Source organism: Peromyscus leucopus, chromosome 9 (assembly GCF_004664715.2).
Source record: "Peromyscus leucopus breed LL Stock chromosome 9, UCI_PerLeu_2.1, whole genome shotgun sequence".
Taxonomy (NCBI): Eukaryota; Metazoa; Chordata; class Mammalia; order Rodentia; family Cricetidae; genus Peromyscus; species Peromyscus leucopus.
Window position 1 is genome coordinate 67,903,497 of NC_051070.1, and position 15,711 is coordinate 67,919,207.

The 15,711-nt window shown below is 52.5% G+C and overlaps 2 protein-coding genes across 9 annotated transcripts; one reads left to right on the forward strand and one right to left on the reverse strand.

Annotated features, from left to right (window-relative positions):
* Positions 1 to 1,862: 1,862 nt before the first annotated feature.
* Sdr39u1 (short chain dehydrogenase/reductase family 39U member 1) lies at positions 1,863 to 4,715 on the forward strand. 5 transcript variants are annotated; one of them, XM_028892144.2, is made up of 6 exons: positions 1,863 to 1,910; positions 2,152 to 2,258; positions 2,349 to 2,431; positions 2,709 to 2,830; positions 3,616 to 3,759; positions 4,011 to 4,715. In XM_028892144.2, exons 1-6 carry the CDS (start codon positions 1,895 to 1,897, stop codon positions 4,421 to 4,423), a joined length of 885 nt encoding a protein of 294 aa, XP_028747977.1. In that variant the 5' UTR covers positions 1,863 to 1,894; the 3' UTR covers positions 4,424 to 4,715. The 5 variants fall into 5 exon arrangements, with proteins under 5 accessions (XP_028747977.1, XP_037064407.1, XP_028747978.1 ...); XM_037208512.1 differs by having other exon boundaries at positions 1,889 to 1,910; positions 2,709 to 2,826; XM_028892145.2 differs by lacking the exon at positions 1,863 to 1,910 and having other exon boundaries at positions 1,939 to 2,258; positions 2,709 to 2,826.
* Positions 4,716 to 6,221: 1,506 nt separating this feature from the next.
* Khnyn (KH and NYN domain containing) lies at positions 6,222 to 15,598 on the reverse strand. Of its 4 annotated transcripts, none has more exons than XM_028892140.2 (8): positions 15,360 to 15,594; positions 14,515 to 14,732; positions 12,920 to 14,049; positions 12,651 to 12,781; positions 12,472 to 12,568; positions 7,868 to 7,975; positions 7,586 to 7,687; positions 6,222 to 7,108 (listed from the first exon to the last, which is right to left on the reverse strand). In XM_028892140.2, the coding sequence occupies exons 2-8, from the start codon at positions 14,713 to 14,715 to the stop codon at positions 6,850 to 6,852; spliced, it is 2,028 nt and encodes a 675-aa protein (XP_028747973.1). In that variant the 5' UTR covers positions 14,716 to 14,732; positions 15,360 to 15,594; the 3' UTR covers positions 6,222 to 6,849. The 4 variants fall into 4 exon arrangements, 3 of the variants coding, with proteins under 3 accessions (XP_028747973.1, XP_028747974.1, XP_028747975.1); XM_028892141.2 differs by having other exon boundaries at positions 15,487 to 15,592; XM_028892142.2 differs by lacking the exon at positions 15,360 to 15,594 and adding an exon at positions 14,826 to 15,295.
* Positions 15,599 to 15,711: the final 113 nt, after the last annotated feature.

Consider the following 15,711-nt stretch of genomic DNA (forward strand, 5'->3'; position numbering starts at 1 on the left):
GCATTCAGGAATTTAGAGAGAATAACTGGAATCAGGGTTGTAGTTAGCAGAGACAGAACTAGATCTGAGAGATATTTAGTGTGTAAAATCAACTGCATTTCAGGCAACCAGAGCTCTAGAGGCGCTGGACAGATGGTTCAGTGGTTGGGAACACTGGACACTCTTCCAGAGGACCTGGGCTGGAGTGCCAGCGTCCAAATGGCAGCTCACAACCGTCTGAACTCCAGTTCTGGGGAATCCCATAACTTCTTCTGGCCTCAAAGGGCACCAGGCACCCACGTGGTACAGAGACACACATGCAGGCAAAACCACCAAACACATACTTCTCTTTTTTAAAATGAGAGATCTAGAGAGGTTTTTATGGGAGTCAGGAACTCAGAGAAGAGATCTGAATTGCATACATTGGGAGGCTTTATGAGGAATCAGTGACTGAATTCACAACATAGATGGTAATGGACAGGGGCTGTGTGTTGTGGGCAGCCAGGATGACGGTGGATGGAAACAGAGACCTGAGATGGCTCCGTGCGTAGACTGCTGCACAGGCATCAAGACTTGAATTCTGATCGCTGTAGCTAGAGTTTTCCTGCCTTGCCCACAGTCAGGACAAATCTTTGTCACCCGCCAGTCCCACAGCCGCTCAGACCCAACCAAGTAAACACAGAGACTTATATTGCTTACAAACTGTATGGCCGTGGCAGGCTTCTTGCTAACTCTTCTTATAGCTTAAATTAATCCATTTCCATAAGTCTATACCTTGCCATGTGACTGGTGGCTTGCTGGCGTCTTCACATGCTGCTGGTCATGGCAGCGGCTGCAGTGTCTCTCTGCCTCAGCCTTCTGCTTCCCACAATTCTCTATCCTTCCCCCACCTACTTCCTGCCTGGCCACTGGCCAATCAGTGTTTTATTTATTGACCAATCAGAGCAATTTGACATACAGACCGTCCCACAGCAGATCGCCACCACCTTTGTGAAAAGCTGGACATATAAAGCCAGTTGTAACCTGCGCCATTATTCTGAGCCAACACAGCAGGAGCCTGGGTCTCGCTGGCCAGCCAGTCTAGCCAATTGTGAGCTCCAGGTTCAGTGAGACCTTGCCTCAAAAATTAAAGTGGAGGGTGATAGAGGACTAATTCCTCACACGCACTCTCTAGGATGCACAAACTCAAAAACGGAAGGAAAAGGGGGAGGGGCAAGCGGACAAGGGCGCATAGAGGGCGTAAAAAGGGTCCTAGGATCCAACTGGGAAGGTTATCTACATCTTAAGAATTTTAAGCAAGTGGAGCAATCAATACACGCCAAAATTGGTTCTTAAAGTCCCAGAAGACAGGATGGTTTCCACTGAGGCCCAAAATGCAGCGTTTCCAAAAGGAGGAGAGAGCACGTGTCAGTGATTCTGGCTGGGCGACCAGTCAACATGATCTAAAACTGGGCATTAGACCTGGTGAAACATGGGCAATATGTGTTCGGGGAAAGCCCGGGAAATGGAATGAACCGGGAAGCAGAGGGTGGAACGCGTGCTGGTGAGAACCTCGGGGACATCATCCACTGGAGAAGGAACTTAGGCACCTTCGAGCGCTGCCAGGAAGAGGCGGAACAGTGAGAAACGGCCAAGGGAGAATCAGACGACCAAAGAACCCCACGGTGCCGCCGCCCAGCGGGTCCCTTCTGCACTTCGTACTCCCCTCTCTCCTGCGTCATCAACCTCTCCTCCCGGGCAAGCTTCGTCTTTCGCGGCGATTGCTATATAACTCCTTCCGGGTCGGGGGTGGGGTGGAGGGGGTAGGGAGGAGGGGGGGCGGTTAGTTCACCTAGTCCTGAAATTCGCGTGAACTGAGGCGCGTAGTCGCGACCGGTATTTAAATCTCGCGCAGGCGTGTTAGTTTCCTGTCGCTATGCGGGTGCTCGTGGGTGAGGGCGGGCGGAGAGAGGAGTCGCGGGCGGGCTGAGAGCTGGGAGACCAGCCCCACTGGGCGCGATCTTCTAAGCAAGCAACCTAGCCTTGGTTCCCCAGCCCCCAGGGCCGAAGCCCTGACACCCTGGGACCTGTGTCCCCGCTGCAGGGCGGGGTGGGGTGGAGGAGAGGCCTGGTGTCAGAGGAGACAGGCCTGCCTCCACTCGGGGGTATACACACGTTGTGCTCTCCCATCAGGTGGCGGGACGGGGTTCATTGGCACAGCCCTAACCCACCTGCTGAAAGCCCGGGGCCACACCGTGACGTGGGTCTCCCGGCAGCCAGGGCCGGGTCGGATCACGTGGGTACGTCCAGCCTCTGCAAGGTGTGTGGGAGGGCAGTTTGCGGAGGCAGGGAAGGACAGGGCCAGGAGGTTCTGTGCCTTTCTCCAACAGAATGAGCTCATTAGGTCGGGGCTGCCCCTCTGCGATGTCGTCATCAACCTGGCTGGAGAGAACATCCTCAACCCTCTGCGAAGGTCAGCGGGGCCATAAAGCAGTATCGCCTGCCCAGAGGGAGAGGGTCCACTGCTGTGAGCTGTAAATGGTAGACATGTACTGTGCCTCGCTTGACCTTGGAGCCTGTTCTATACCCGTGTCCTAAGAAAGACATACATAGTCCATGCCTATCATGGAGAGGGGAAAGTCTTAACCTTTCCTAGCCACCCTGAGTTATGCATTCGAACAGTCAGGGCAAGTTGTGACGATATGGGTTGGATGCATGTCTGTACTTCTGACCTTTTATCTTCTCTCCAGATGGAACGAAACTTTCCAAAAAGAGGTTCTTACCAGCCGCCTGGATACCACCCACTTGCTAGCTGAAGCCATCACCCAAGCCGCCCACCCTCCCCAGGCATGGATCCTAGTCACAGGTGTAGGTATGCCCCCAAATCACCAACCTCTTCCATTAACAGGGAGAAAGCAGCTCGGGCCCTTGGGGCTAGCCACCCCCCACTGCAGCACCTTAGAGCGTAGATCCTTTCCGGTATAGCTTCTAGGCCCTCCAGCCACAGCAGGTTTCTCCCAACCTCTGTATTTTCACTGTGTGGTATTTCTGGGTGTGAAGGGAGTGGGGAGTGTACGTGGCTAGAGACTCAAAGCTAGAAGTCCTTATCAGAAGCCCTCAGAATGATGCCAGTCCTAATGCTGAGGTAGTCTACCTACTCCCAAGTCCCTTGCTTTTTGGACCACAGTTCTTTATGAACAGCCTCCTATCGGTGTGTCGCCCTTGAGACCACATCATTGTAAACAATTAAAATGGAAGTAGTAGCCACCATACTAAGTAATTTATACATGTTATTTTAATCCTTGCAACAACCTTATGAGGTAGGTACAGTTACTCCCATATTGAAGATACAAATGGTTCACACAGAGAAGTAACTTGCCAGAAAGTCACAGACATCAGGAATGGGGGAGCTCAAGCAGCCTGGCACCCAGGTTTCTGTCCCTAACCACTACAAGCTAGCAGCCTCTGGGTATAGCCCTGCAGCCAAAGGCTAGACTTGCAGGCAGGAACACATGAAGCTCAAGGGGGAAAGTCACGGTCCTTTCTTCTCCTGTGGAGAGCCAAAGGGTCAGAGAGAATGAGGCTAGGGAGCCTTGAACTGCGGAGAGCCCAGCGGGACAGGGCCAGCCAGAGCAAATGACTGCTCTCCCGTGGCAGCTTACTACCAGCCAAGCCTGACGGAGGAGTATGACGAAGACAGCCCGGGAGGGGATTTTGACTTCTTCTCCAACCTGGTAACCAAATGGGAAGCAGCAGCCAAGCTTCCTGGAGAGTCTACACGCCAGGTCGTGGTACGTTCAGGTGAGGACCGAGGGCCTGGGAACCAGGCAAAGTGGAAGATCTGTGGGCCGGGGAGGGCTGAGCTTACAGTGAGAGGACACGTCACTCTAGCTAACCTAGAGAGGGAACGTCCCAGGAAGGTCCATAACCCTCAGCTCTCTCCACTCCAAATCGACACGGGAAGAAAGCGAGGAAGGGAAAAGAGAAATCAGAGTAGTGCAGCTTGTCAGGGCTAAGCAACCTTCCTGTACCACCTCTCTTGCCTGCTTTAGGGGTTGTGCTGGGCCGAGGGGGTGGTGCCATCGGCCACATGCTTCTGCCCTTCCGCCTGGGCCTGGGAGGCCCCATTGGTTCAGGTCACCAGTTCTTCCCCTGGATACATATTGGTGACCTGGCAGGAATTCTGACTCATGCCCTTGAAGCGGACCACGTCCAAGGAGTCCTGAATGGGGTGGCTCCAGCATACACCACTACCAATGCCGAGTTTGCCCAAGCCTTGGGTGCTGCCCTGGGCCGCCCAGCCTTCATACCTGTCCCCAGCACTGTGGTACAAGCAGTCTTTGGACGAGAACGTGCCACCATGCTGTTGGAAGGCCAGAAAGTGGTCCCACGGCGGACACTGGCCACTGGCTACCAGTATTCCTTCCCAGAGTTGGGGGCTGCCTTGAAAGATGTTGTCACCTAAGTGGAGGACCCCAAGGCAGGAGCTGAGGCCTGTTCCTACATACTGAGGATGGGTTCAGGTGAGCCCTGTAGTTGTGAACAGAAGCCATCTATCTGGGTCTTCGAACCTCTGCTCCTCACTTCCTTCCCGAATTGTTGGTCCATCCCCATCTGAGGAACTCCAGTCAAGGTTGCAATCTCATTCTAACCTTAACCTCTTCAGCTTCTTGTGGGTCACACTGTTGCCCCAGTTCTCCTCTATGCTGTGTGGAGAAAGTTCTAAGTTATGGCAATAAAGTATATCACTAGCTTCAGCTGTCTCTTTGGCTTAGATTCTCCTAGAACTTCTCTTAAGAACTAGATTTTACTCCAGATGGCTCTTCTTCCTAAATGAGGTTCTGAATGGTATAACATGCAATCTCTCTCTTTCTTGGTATCTCTTTCCAAATGAGCTGGTGAGAAATGAGGTTATGACCGAGGTTAAAGACAATACATATAAGGATCTATTTCCAGTGAGTTCCGGTGCCACCCCAACCACCAGTTCAGAGGATGCCAGCAAACGTGGGGGAAGGCCCTGTACGTTAGCCTTCAGCATTTCACAGTGACAGTGAATTAATGTAGCAAACACATGCAGGTCCCGCCTCATACTGCAGAAACACAGAGCCAATGTCCCTCTATAAGCCTAGGATTTGTCTCTCATCTGCTAGGAACACTTCAGCCTTCCAGGGCCCACAGCATAAAAAGGAAGCTAATTCTGGCCTTCTCTACACCCACCACTATGGCAAGTGAAAAGAGCAGTTGAAAAGCAGTTCGACTGGCAACCAGTTCAGACCAGTCACTGTTTCCTGGGCACTGAGAAGAGTCACTGTCATTTCCCTGATCAGTCTGTCTCCAATGCAGCTGTCCCAGCCTGAGTCAATCTGGGACTCTATCTGGGATAGAGGTGAAAACTGCCCAATGACACAGGCAAAGACACTGGCACCTAGGGACCCTCTCTCTGATCACTGAGCTCCACACACAGTCAACTCTCTGTGTCACTTGAAGTCAGCCAAACAGAAAAGAATCTAATTCAGGGGCTTGCTACAAGGTCCCAAACAGCTGAACCCAGGGGCACCTGCCTTACCTCTTGATCTGAGAAGTTGACTAGCTCTGAGTTATTCCTGGGGAAGGTAAAAGTAATAGAAGCATGTTACTACACTGGACAAGAAGCTACTGGAACAACTACATCCAGGTTAGGAATGTGCCACCTTACAGAGTAAATTCCCTGGCAGAGGAATCAAGCAGATGCAGCACAATGACTTGTGGGAATCAGGATGTAAACAGTTGGTCATGATAGGTCAGTGGAGTTGATCTGTGACCAATCAGGTGTCTTTTCCCAGAAACTAGTTTCTTCACCATACACAAAGCCCAATGCAACCTCCGCCTTCCATAAAGGAAATATTAGATAGAGCCCACTAACATTGTTGCTGTAAAGCATGGCTTCACCACCAGAGAGAGGGTTTAACCAGGGCCTTTCTGACACATTTATGAGTCTGTAAACAAACAATTGAATGCAGCTGACCAGCTGCCACTTCTAGGAACCCTGAGAGTATTTAGGTAATTGGACAATCAACCCTAACAACTACTTTGTTAATATGTGTTTTGAAGGTTGCTGGAAAAGGATGCAGCCATTGCAGGGCACGTTCTGCTGAAAACCCAGTGTTACACTGAGGTACGGACTGTGGACACCTCTGACCAGGACGTGTAGGGTAGGGAGCCTATGCAGCCCCAGGCAGACACACCTGAGACATGATCCAAGATCACTTCCTCACAGGAGCCTGCCTCTGTTCTCATCATTCCTCTCAAAGGTTTTTTTTTTTTTTTTTTATGCCTAATATCTAGACATAGTAAAGGCCAAGCGACTCCGCCCAGGTCACAGGCAGACATACCTGAGACTGGGACCCCCGCCCCTCTGCCTTCTGGTCTCTGCTGTCCCAATGCAACAGCCCACACAGCACTGTGGCCCCTGCAGATCCCAGCCAGCTCAGCCTCTCCTAGGAACCCAGAAGGATGCCGCCTTCCTCAATTTAGCCCTCTGTGCCACCTCCAGCTTACCCTAGGCTCCAACTCAGTTTACCTTGGAGGTGAGGCCAACGCTCCCAGTCTTCAGGAGGAGCGTCTACACCCTACAGAAACCCTTTGCAAAGATGAGGTTCGGGGGGTTCGATCTGATCAAACCTAAGAGCTGGTTGCGGTCCTGGCTCAGCTTGAGTCACTTTTTATGGACCTGTACTCAAAGTACCCCAAGGCAAGATTATTCCCACACTCAAATCCCCTTCTCAAGCCAAAGCACCATCTGGGTCACAGTCTGAGCAGCAGAGGGGACTGTAAAGAAGGGGCTGGGCTGGGCTGGGCTGGGCTGGGGGACGCTGAATCTGGTAGGGCAGCAGCTAGGCAAGCAAGTAAGGCTCAGAAGTTGAGGCTCAGCAGGGCCTCCGAAAGTTGGTTAATATCCCGGCAGTATGGCTCCCGCTGCAGGATGAAGTCCACCTTGTGGTCCTGACCCCAAAACACCTCCAGCAGCTGGCGCCGGAGCCGCTCTGTCTCCCGGGTCTTCCGAATGCCCCCGCTGCCTGTTTCCTCTTCCTTCCCCTGCTTCCCCTGCTGCTGATTCCCATGCTCTGGGGGGCCTCTGGGGGGCTGGTGAGCCTTAGAAGAGCCCTGTTTCCTGGAGAAAAGCAGAGTAAACATGGATGCACTCTGGAGAAAAACTCGGTCTCAGGGAGCCTCATCCAGACTGACCGACGATGTCCAGCTTCAGGAGATGAATTTGTGAAGTTTCCTAAGCCGGCCACCGAGTGGCAGTATCAACCCACTAGGAAGACAACCCTAATGAGAAGTAGTCCTGCTTAATCGCTTGCTTAATGAGCCAACAAAAAGGTGTGGGGGTACAACTGGCTAGCATGACGTGCAAACATCTCCCAAATCACTCCATCAAACACACTGACCAGAGAGAAAAATCAAAGTTTCTCTCCCTAGTACAAAGCTCTGTGTCAGGGTTCTCTGGGGGGACTTTAAAGGGCAGCCCCTCAAACTCAATACTACTGCAGAATTAAGCTGGCCCCAAACTGCAACACTCCCATCCAAGCCTCCGATCCTTAAGAGGAGCGTATCGACAGGCTGCGGGCAGAAGCAGGGGCATTACCTGTCTGTCTTCTTCAGGAACTCATCCAGGGTGGGGCCATTTCGCCCCAGGGGGTCATCTGGGACCATGAAGAGGTTCCCCACAAAGGTGAAAGGCAGCAGGCTGGATGAGGAAAGAGGGAGTCACAGAAATGACCTTGCCTACCTTGCCGAGACCGACACCACCCGGAGCTCCTGGCTATCATCCTTTGAGGCATCTTCAAGCCCATCCCCAGGATTCTCACCCAGTGGCCTGAGAAGAGCTGGTTTTAGAGAAAGGCCTGAGTCGGTGCCCTATCCTCACCGCTCTCTGATGATCGCCATCCACTTGTCAGACTCCTCTGCCAGGTCCCGGAACTGGTCATTGGAGACAATGATCCCATCAGTCTCTTCAGCCAGCTTCACCATGAACCTGTCTCCAAAAAAACACAGAAACCATTCTGGGATTCTCCAAGGATCGATCCCACAATACGCTATCAATGCCTGTGACCCAATGCTGGTGATGGAGGCCATCTCCAGACTCGTTTATTCAAGTGAAGAAGGGTGATGGGGGGCTTCTTGGGAATTGAGCCCAGACCCTCATGCATCCTAGGCAAGTGCTTTACCACTGAGATGATGGGTAGGTAGACAGACAGACAGACAGACCAAGGGAGTGGGAATCAGAGACAGGCAGGGTATGGTGGCGCACACCTTTAATCCCAGCACTCAGGAGGCAGAGACAGGTGGATCTCTTGAGTTCTAAGCCAGCCTGGTCTACTTAGTTCCAGGACAGCCAGGGCTACATAGGGAGACTCTGTCTCAAAAACAAACAAATAAAAAAGTTGGAGACAGGATCTTGTTAAGTTACTCGGTCTAGCCTTGAATTCACTCTGTAGCCCCAGCAGGCTTTGAACTCTCAATCTTCCTGCCTCAGCCTTCCAAGTAGTTGGGATATTAAGCTCCTCCCCTCTCCATCCCCCAGCCACAAGTGACTAACGAGACATAGGCACCAGAGTTAGAGGAGAACAGTGATGAGCCCAAGGTAGTCTCCCAACAGCATCCCATTCACCACAGGCCTTTACTGAACACTGAGAAACAGTAAAAGCTAGCTATAACTTTCTCCTGCCCCGCCAGTCACTCACAAATCTGCATTCCTCCTCGGACCTTCCCACGCCGCCTTTCTTTCCAGGGCCACAATCACCTTAATAATTCAGACATTAAAACTAAGACTGCTACCAGGCTCCCACCACCTCACCTGCCTCACCTCACCATCCTCCGGTCTCACCTGCTCTTGCCCTACACAGAGCTCTTCCCCACCTGCCCTTCACCCCAACCCAGCCCAAGTGAGCGGCCGTGAATAAGGTCCACATGTCCAGGCTGGCAGCTAAGGCCTCTAGAATCCACCTCCACGTCCCCTTTACAGCCTTTTCTCTGCCGGTATTCCCTAATGCACCCTCAACTGGAGTTGAGATCAATGATCAGACTGCACTCTTAACACGTCCTCCGCTCTCTGGCTTCAGTTTCTCAAACTATCCCCTCCATCTCAGAGTGTACCCCAAACCTTTACCATGGCAGCCACCTAAGGAACTTGCTTTCTGGGAGCTGGCAGTGTCGCTCAGCTGGCAGAGCGCTCACCTAGCTGCAGCAGGCCCTAGGTTCAATCTCCGGCACCACATAGGCTGGGCATGGAAACATACACCAGCACTCGGGAGGTGGGGACAGGACAATCAGAAGCTCAAGGCTGTCCTTAGTCACACAATGAGCCTGAGACCAACCTGGCTACATGAGACCTTACCTCAAAAAATAAATAGAAAAATAAAATGGTCCAGTTATAAGGTTTATTTCTCATGCATACAGGTGCTTTGTCTGCATGTATGTCTGCAGACCAGAAGAGGGCATCAGATTGTGAACTGTCGCGCTGGTGCTGGGAATTGAACTCAGGACCTCTGCAAGAGCAACCAGTGCTCTTAACTGCTGAGCCACCTCTCCAACCCCAAAACTATAAAGTTTTTTAAAGACACCTGAGCCCCACTTTAGTAACTTTCTGGTTTTGTTTTATTTTTGAGACATGAGCTCACATAGCCCAGACTTGCCTCCAACTTACTGAATAGCTGAAGCTAACCTCAAACTTCCTGCCTCTGCCTCTACCTCCCAAGTATTGGCATTTAAAGGCATTTGCCACCATGGCCAGGTCCCATTTTACTAATTCTCCATCCACAGAGTAAGATTCACAAGGTGGTGGGGAATGAACTAACTTTTGAAAGGTTTAAAAATCAAAGAGATCCAGCCCATCCCACATCCTTCTCAATCAAAACTCCCAACCCCTTCCTTCCTGTAACACCCAGTCACAACAAGGCTCCCTTCCGTGAGTTCCTGTAGTGCTTGATTTACAGGAGTTTTTATTGTTGTTCACTTCGTTTGGGGCCTTCTGAAGCCAAGGACCAACTCTTGCCCCAGGGTTCTTTCTCCAAGTCATGTACCTAGTCTGAAGTGGGCAGTCGGTGTCTGAAAGGCACTGTGGTACAGAGAAGACCGGGAATCGGGATTTGGTAGAACAGGTGTGTGGGAAACAAGCTAAGGGGGTGCTGTGCTACCTCAAGTACACAAAAGGTGCTTTCTAGTTAAGGACTTCCGGCTCTCATGTTAGGCTACATCCTGCTCAGCACACTCGTTCAGCAGGCTTTGTTGTGCTCTGCTGTGCTGACTTACACCATAATGAAGAGAACGTCCAAGTCTGTATCATGTATCCACTAGGTTCTACACCACTATGCATTAAAACTGACTCAGTCCTCACTATCAATTCTGTTACAATGTCGATGTGGACAAAAAGTTACTATCTTAGATGAACTAAAATCTAGGCCTTAAAACAAAATAACAGCACTTGGGAGGCAGAAGCAGAAGGATGACCACAAGCTCAAAGCCAACCTGGCCCACAGGTGAAGTACCAGTCCAGCCCAGGGCTACCAAGTGAGATCCTGTCCAAAAAAGTAACAGTGGCATCAGGAGAGTCCTGGCTGGTTTTCTGTCAACTTGACACAATATACAGTTATCTGGGAAGGGGACCCTTAATTGAGAAAATGACTCCATTAGATTGCCTGTAGGCAAGGGTGAGGGCCATTTTCTTGATTGCTAATTGATAGAGGAAGGTCTGGCGACCTGGAGGCATTGCCCCCTCTAGGCTGGTGGCCCTGGGTGGTATTAGAAAGTGAGCTGAGCAAGCCAGTAAGTATCATTCCTCTGTGGTCTCTGCACCGGTTCCTGCCCCTGATTTCCAATCAGAGATGGACTATTACCTGAAACTTTTAAGATACATAAACCCCCTCCTCCCAAGTTTCTTTGGATCACAGTAATTATCACAGTATCAGAAATCTAAGACAAGAAGAAAGTTAAGTACCTCTTGTAAAATACTATTGACTTCTAAGGAGTAAAAGTTAAATGTCTGGAAAGATAAAACACACCACTAAGCTGGTTGGTTTTTAATTGTGAACTTAATTTAACACAGTCACCTGAGAAGAGTTCACACTGAGGGATCGTCTAGATTGGGCAGTCTGTAAGGATGTGGCTAATTACAGTGGAAAGACCCGACCACTGTGAGTGCCACCATTCCCTAGGCAGGGGATTCTGGACCCTACGAGTAGAGGAAGCAAGGTGAGCACTATCGTGTATGCATTTGGTGCTCTCTCGTCCTGGTTACGAATGCGATGTGACCAGCTCCCGTAAGTTCCTGCTACTGTGACTTCCCAGTTATAATGGATTGTAACCTGGACCTGGGAGCTAAAATAAACCCTCCTTAAGGTTTTTTGTTTTTTTTTTTTTTAACTTTTCTGGACTCTGTGGACACCAAGCATGCACATAGTGCACATACATACATATAGGCAAAACATTACTACACATAAAAAATTTTTTTTTATTTTACACAAAAATTAGGAAAACTTAAACTAGTTAATCAGCTTTAAAATGTATATATTTCCACACCATGTGTGTACAAGTGTAGCAGGAGGACACCCTATGATTTCTGTTTAGCCTATATGGTAACTTTTGTCCAGGGAGTTAACCACTTACCCTTTGTATCTGCCTCTGTAAATAGTGATAATATTTCATGCATCTCTTTTTTCCTTTCTTTTTTCTTTTTAGTTTATTGAGACAGGGTCTCATTTTGTAGTCCAGGCTAGCCTGGAACATACTTTGTAGCTCATGCTGGCCTCAAATGCATAGGGATTATCCTGCCTCAATCTCACGTGCTGGGATTACAGGCGTGACTACCACACCCAGCTTCATGCAACACTTAACTGGGCCCATGCAATGTTAAGAGGGAATTGTCACTAGACTCTTGCTTAGCTGCAGGAATGAGGCAAGCACATACCTTATCTTCTTTTGATATTCACAAGGAGGGTGAATGAATGGAGAAGGATCCTGAGACAAAGAGGTTGATTCACTAAGAGGTGGGGCCGAGGCCATGGAGAGCAGATCAATAATGAAACCTGGAGCCCTAGTTCTGACATTCTGTTCCATTCTGCGTCTGGTGATCTCTCACTGAACGGTGTTCTAGGCAGTCCTAGTATTCAAAGACTGTGTTTCTGCATTTTATTTATTTTGAAGGTTTACTCTCCCTTTCCCAGAATGTTCGAAGAATTTCTCTACGTTTGGAAATTCTGCCAGCCATTCATGTCACCGGCTTTCCTAGCTCTCCGTTACACCGGCATTTTCTAGACAGTAAACACAAGGTGAATGATGAGCAGGCAAACAGAGTTGTCTCCAGTCCGTCTCATGTCACCTGCAGAGCTCATTTACCTCTCCCATCTTAGGTCCCACGGACACTAACTCCCCTTCTGAGGCTGGAAGACAGAAGTCAGGAGTATCTCTCTCCTACTCAAAGTCCCACTGAGACTCCTTAAATGTCAAACTTGGGGCCAGGGGAGGAGCAAATACCTGTCATCATAGGAAGAAATCCTCTTGCCATCCATGACTCGTGAGGGTGTCAGGGAAAGCAGACTCAGTGAGTACAGCTTCTGCAGGAAGTGACTCTCTACAGAACAAGATATACAACAGGGTTCTCCTCGAGGCAGACACAGTCTCACCCAGGACCCGGATGGCCAGACCCAACTTACCTCTGACCTTGGAATCCTTACTGAAGCGCCACTGCGGCACAAAGACGGTTATGTCACGGTGCCCGCGATCCCAGAAGTACTGCACAGCAAGAGCAATGCCTCGGCTTGAAAAGTAGTGCTGGAGGCCGTGCCTGCAACGGAAAGGGTCAGCACTCAGGACCCAGAGGACGCCGCACTACCCGCCCCGCCCCTCGGCAGAGGTCTCCAGAAGAAACCAAGATGCCCGGCTCATCCTCCCTCCTCAGACCTCCGCCTCACCAGCTACTTACACCATGGCCACGTTGCTGCCATCGATGACAATGTGACGGAGATCTGGCTGGCCGGGCACATTGGCAAGGCACAGGGTGAAAGGATCCTGTAAGGCTTCCTGGAACCGCTGAGTGCCAGTCACCAAGTTGCCCCCTCGAGTGCCTCGTTTCCATGGAGACCCTCGACTTCTAGCGCCAGCCTGTTGCTTGTCTCCCCTGTCTCCCCGATCTCGGTCCCCACAGTGCCACGGGGGTTCCGGCGCAGGTGGGGGGCTAGGTACTCTTGGGGGTGAGGTATTCCCATTATGGAGCCGCTGGAGGAGAGAGGCTCCCCGAGTTGGAGCTGCCCTCTGAGGGGGCACATGGGCACCGGAAGGTTCATCCTGCATAGGGAACCCTCCTCTTTGCTGAGGCCCCTCCTCCTTCCCCGAGGCCTTTCCCTTCAAGGGTGCTGCTGCCTCTTCTGCTCCTGCGCCTGCCGGTTGCGACTTAAAAGCCACCCCTCTCTCCCAGACGTGTTCCCCAGGCGGCTCCTTCCGCCCTGGATACATGTCCCTGACACCATCCTGTTTCCTTCCCCTCTTCTCCATAGTGTGACTTTCTCCTCTTGCTGCCCTTGACTCTCCCCACCCCGCCACTCCAGTGCCCGGGGGTTCCCCACCTTCATTCAAGGGAGCCCTAACTCCCTGGAACTGAGCACTCCACAGGCCCGGGCTCCCCTGCTCACGAGAGGGCAGCGCCTGTGGCCCCTGCTCTCTGGATGCCTCCTGTACCAGGCTTAGGAGCTCCTCCTGGACAGCCAGGGGCAGCTGCAGCAGGGCCTCTGTGTAGGCATCCACCCTGGTCTGCAGCAGGGCCGAGAAGTCTCTCAGCACTCCAGCACTGGCAGAGGCTCCAGGACAAGACGGCAGCTGAAGATCCCAGCTCAGCCGCTGCATTAACTCCTCCACCCGGCTCTGGGCCATCACAAATGCCTCAGTGAGGCCACTGATCATCAGAGAGCCGGGAGCCAGGGGCACCAGGTGGGCAGACGTGCTCCAGGACAGGCAGTCAAGGAAGAGGCCTTGGGCTCCCTGGAAGACGCAGTGCAGTCTGGGTGGGAAGCGGATTTCACTCTGCAGTTCTGGGCTGCAGAGCCCCTTCAGGTATTCCTAGATGGGAAGGTCAGAGAGGAAACTTCTAGAAGCCATCCCCTCAGGTTCATTGTTCTCCCTGAGCCCCAGGGGCTTGCATCATCCAAGTAGCTACTGTTATTATTCCCATTGTAGACAGAAGGCTGTCAAGTCCTCCTCGAGGCCAAAGAAAGCAATGTGGCCAGCCTCCTCCTACACCCACTCCCAGTGAATTCCTTGGCAAGGACTACCTACACAGTGGGATTACTCTACTATCCATCCCCAAGAGCACAAAGTAATCGGTTTCCAAATGCCTGCAGTACCTGGGCCATCAGGGCAGAAGTGAAACCAAAATTCTACATGAAAAGAATTGCCGAGTTCCTCAAAGCTCAGGTCAGAGGCAGTCGGTAAGGCAGCCAAGAGGCAGAGATCCTCCCCAACCCCTCCTCCGATTCTGCCTAGGGGAGGGGCAGGCTCCTAAGAGGCGCTGGAAGAGGAGTTCACCTTGGCTCTGCAGACATTTTCTTTGGGGCCCTCAAGCTGCAGCCAGATGTGAGGGTTCTCTGGGCAGTCTCTGGAAAGGACGCTCATTCCCACGCTGAAGATGCGCTCCACGCGAGCCTGCTGCTCCCGAACCTTGTCCTCTGCGACCGCAGACACCGCAAAGCGGTCAGGGGTCGGGGAAGCAAACCCCCAAGTAGACATGGCTTCTTCCTGGGGTCCTGGAAGGGCAGAGGCAAGCTCAGTCTCCGTCTCCCTTCAACCCGAATCCTAATCACGCGGCCTACATACACCCAACAATCAACAGGTCGCACCTAGTTACAGGCCCGGTAAACAACCCCAGGAGGTGGCACGTCCACCTCGCGGGTGGAGAGGATGGAAAATGATCTGTACACAGGCCTCTCCCGGAGAGGAAATCCTTCGTAAACAAGGCTATCTGGGATGGGCGACTGGCCTGAGAACACCGATGACCACCGCCCTGAGAGAGGAAGGGGGAAGAGGCCTCCAGCTCATTCTGGGGATCCTAAGAAGTGAGTGGGTGGGGGGAAATCCTCAAAGCTCAGAGGTCTCTGCAATTTCTGAGTAGAAGAGAGCCTCTTTGGAGACGAACACCCGCCGGAGGCTGTAACTGGGTAGTCCTGGGAGGGGGTGCCCTTGTCTGCCATGTTCTTTCTCTAGCCACGCCCACCTCCCCGCCCCCCTTCTCGGAGACGTCCACCGCCAAGCGTCCCACCCAGGGCCCGGGAGCAGGCCCGCCCTCCCGCGGACGGCCGTGGTGGCCGTCCCCAGCCCGACCACCCTCGGGCCGCGGCTTCCAGCTCCCCAGCGCCGGGAAGGGGCGCGCCTACCGCCCAAGCCGCGAGTTCCTCCTGCTCTTCTGGGTGCCCGGAGGGGGGGCCCCCGCGCTCCTCCCGCGCCCCAGGGATCTGGGGCCGGGGGCGAATCTGGGAGGACCTCTGGGCTTCCTCACCCTACCTAGACGGGTCTCGTCAACATTGCGTTCTGTTTTTGGACTCCACTTCCCGGCCTGGGGCGGAGTCAGCCCGGCTCCTCCCCCGCCAGGGCTGCGCTGGCTGGGGCTCAGGGCAGCGCTGCGTGCTTCTTCCCGCGCCCGCCCGACCGCCCTCCCTCCCTCCCTCCCTCCCCGGCTCCGCCTGCTGCCCTGCGGCCGACCAGCCCGCCCTCCACATTCCCCGCGGG

Coding starts and splice junctions, on each gene's coding strand:
- Sdr39u1 (XM_028892144.2), top strand. Junction 2,259..2,348: donor GGCCGGGTCGGATCACGTGG/GTACGTCCAGCC, acceptor TTTCTCCAACAG/AATGAGCTCATTAGGTCGGG. Junction 3,760..4,010: donor CCAGGTCGTGGTACGTTCAG/GTGAGGACCGAG, acceptor TGCCTGCTTTAG/GGGTTGTGCTGGGCCGAGGG.
- Khnyn (XM_028892140.2), bottom strand. CDS start 14,715: ATGTCTACTTGGGGGTTTGCTTCCCCGACCCCTGACCGCTTTGCGGTG. Junction 12,782..12,919: donor GGCAGCAACGTGGCCATGGT/GTAAGTAGCTGG, acceptor TTTCCGTTGCAG/GCACGGCCTCCAGCACTACT. Junction 7,976..12,471: donor ATTTCTTCCTATGATGACAG/GTATTTGCTCCT, acceptor TTTTGGAGACAG/GTTCATGGTGAAGCTGGCTG.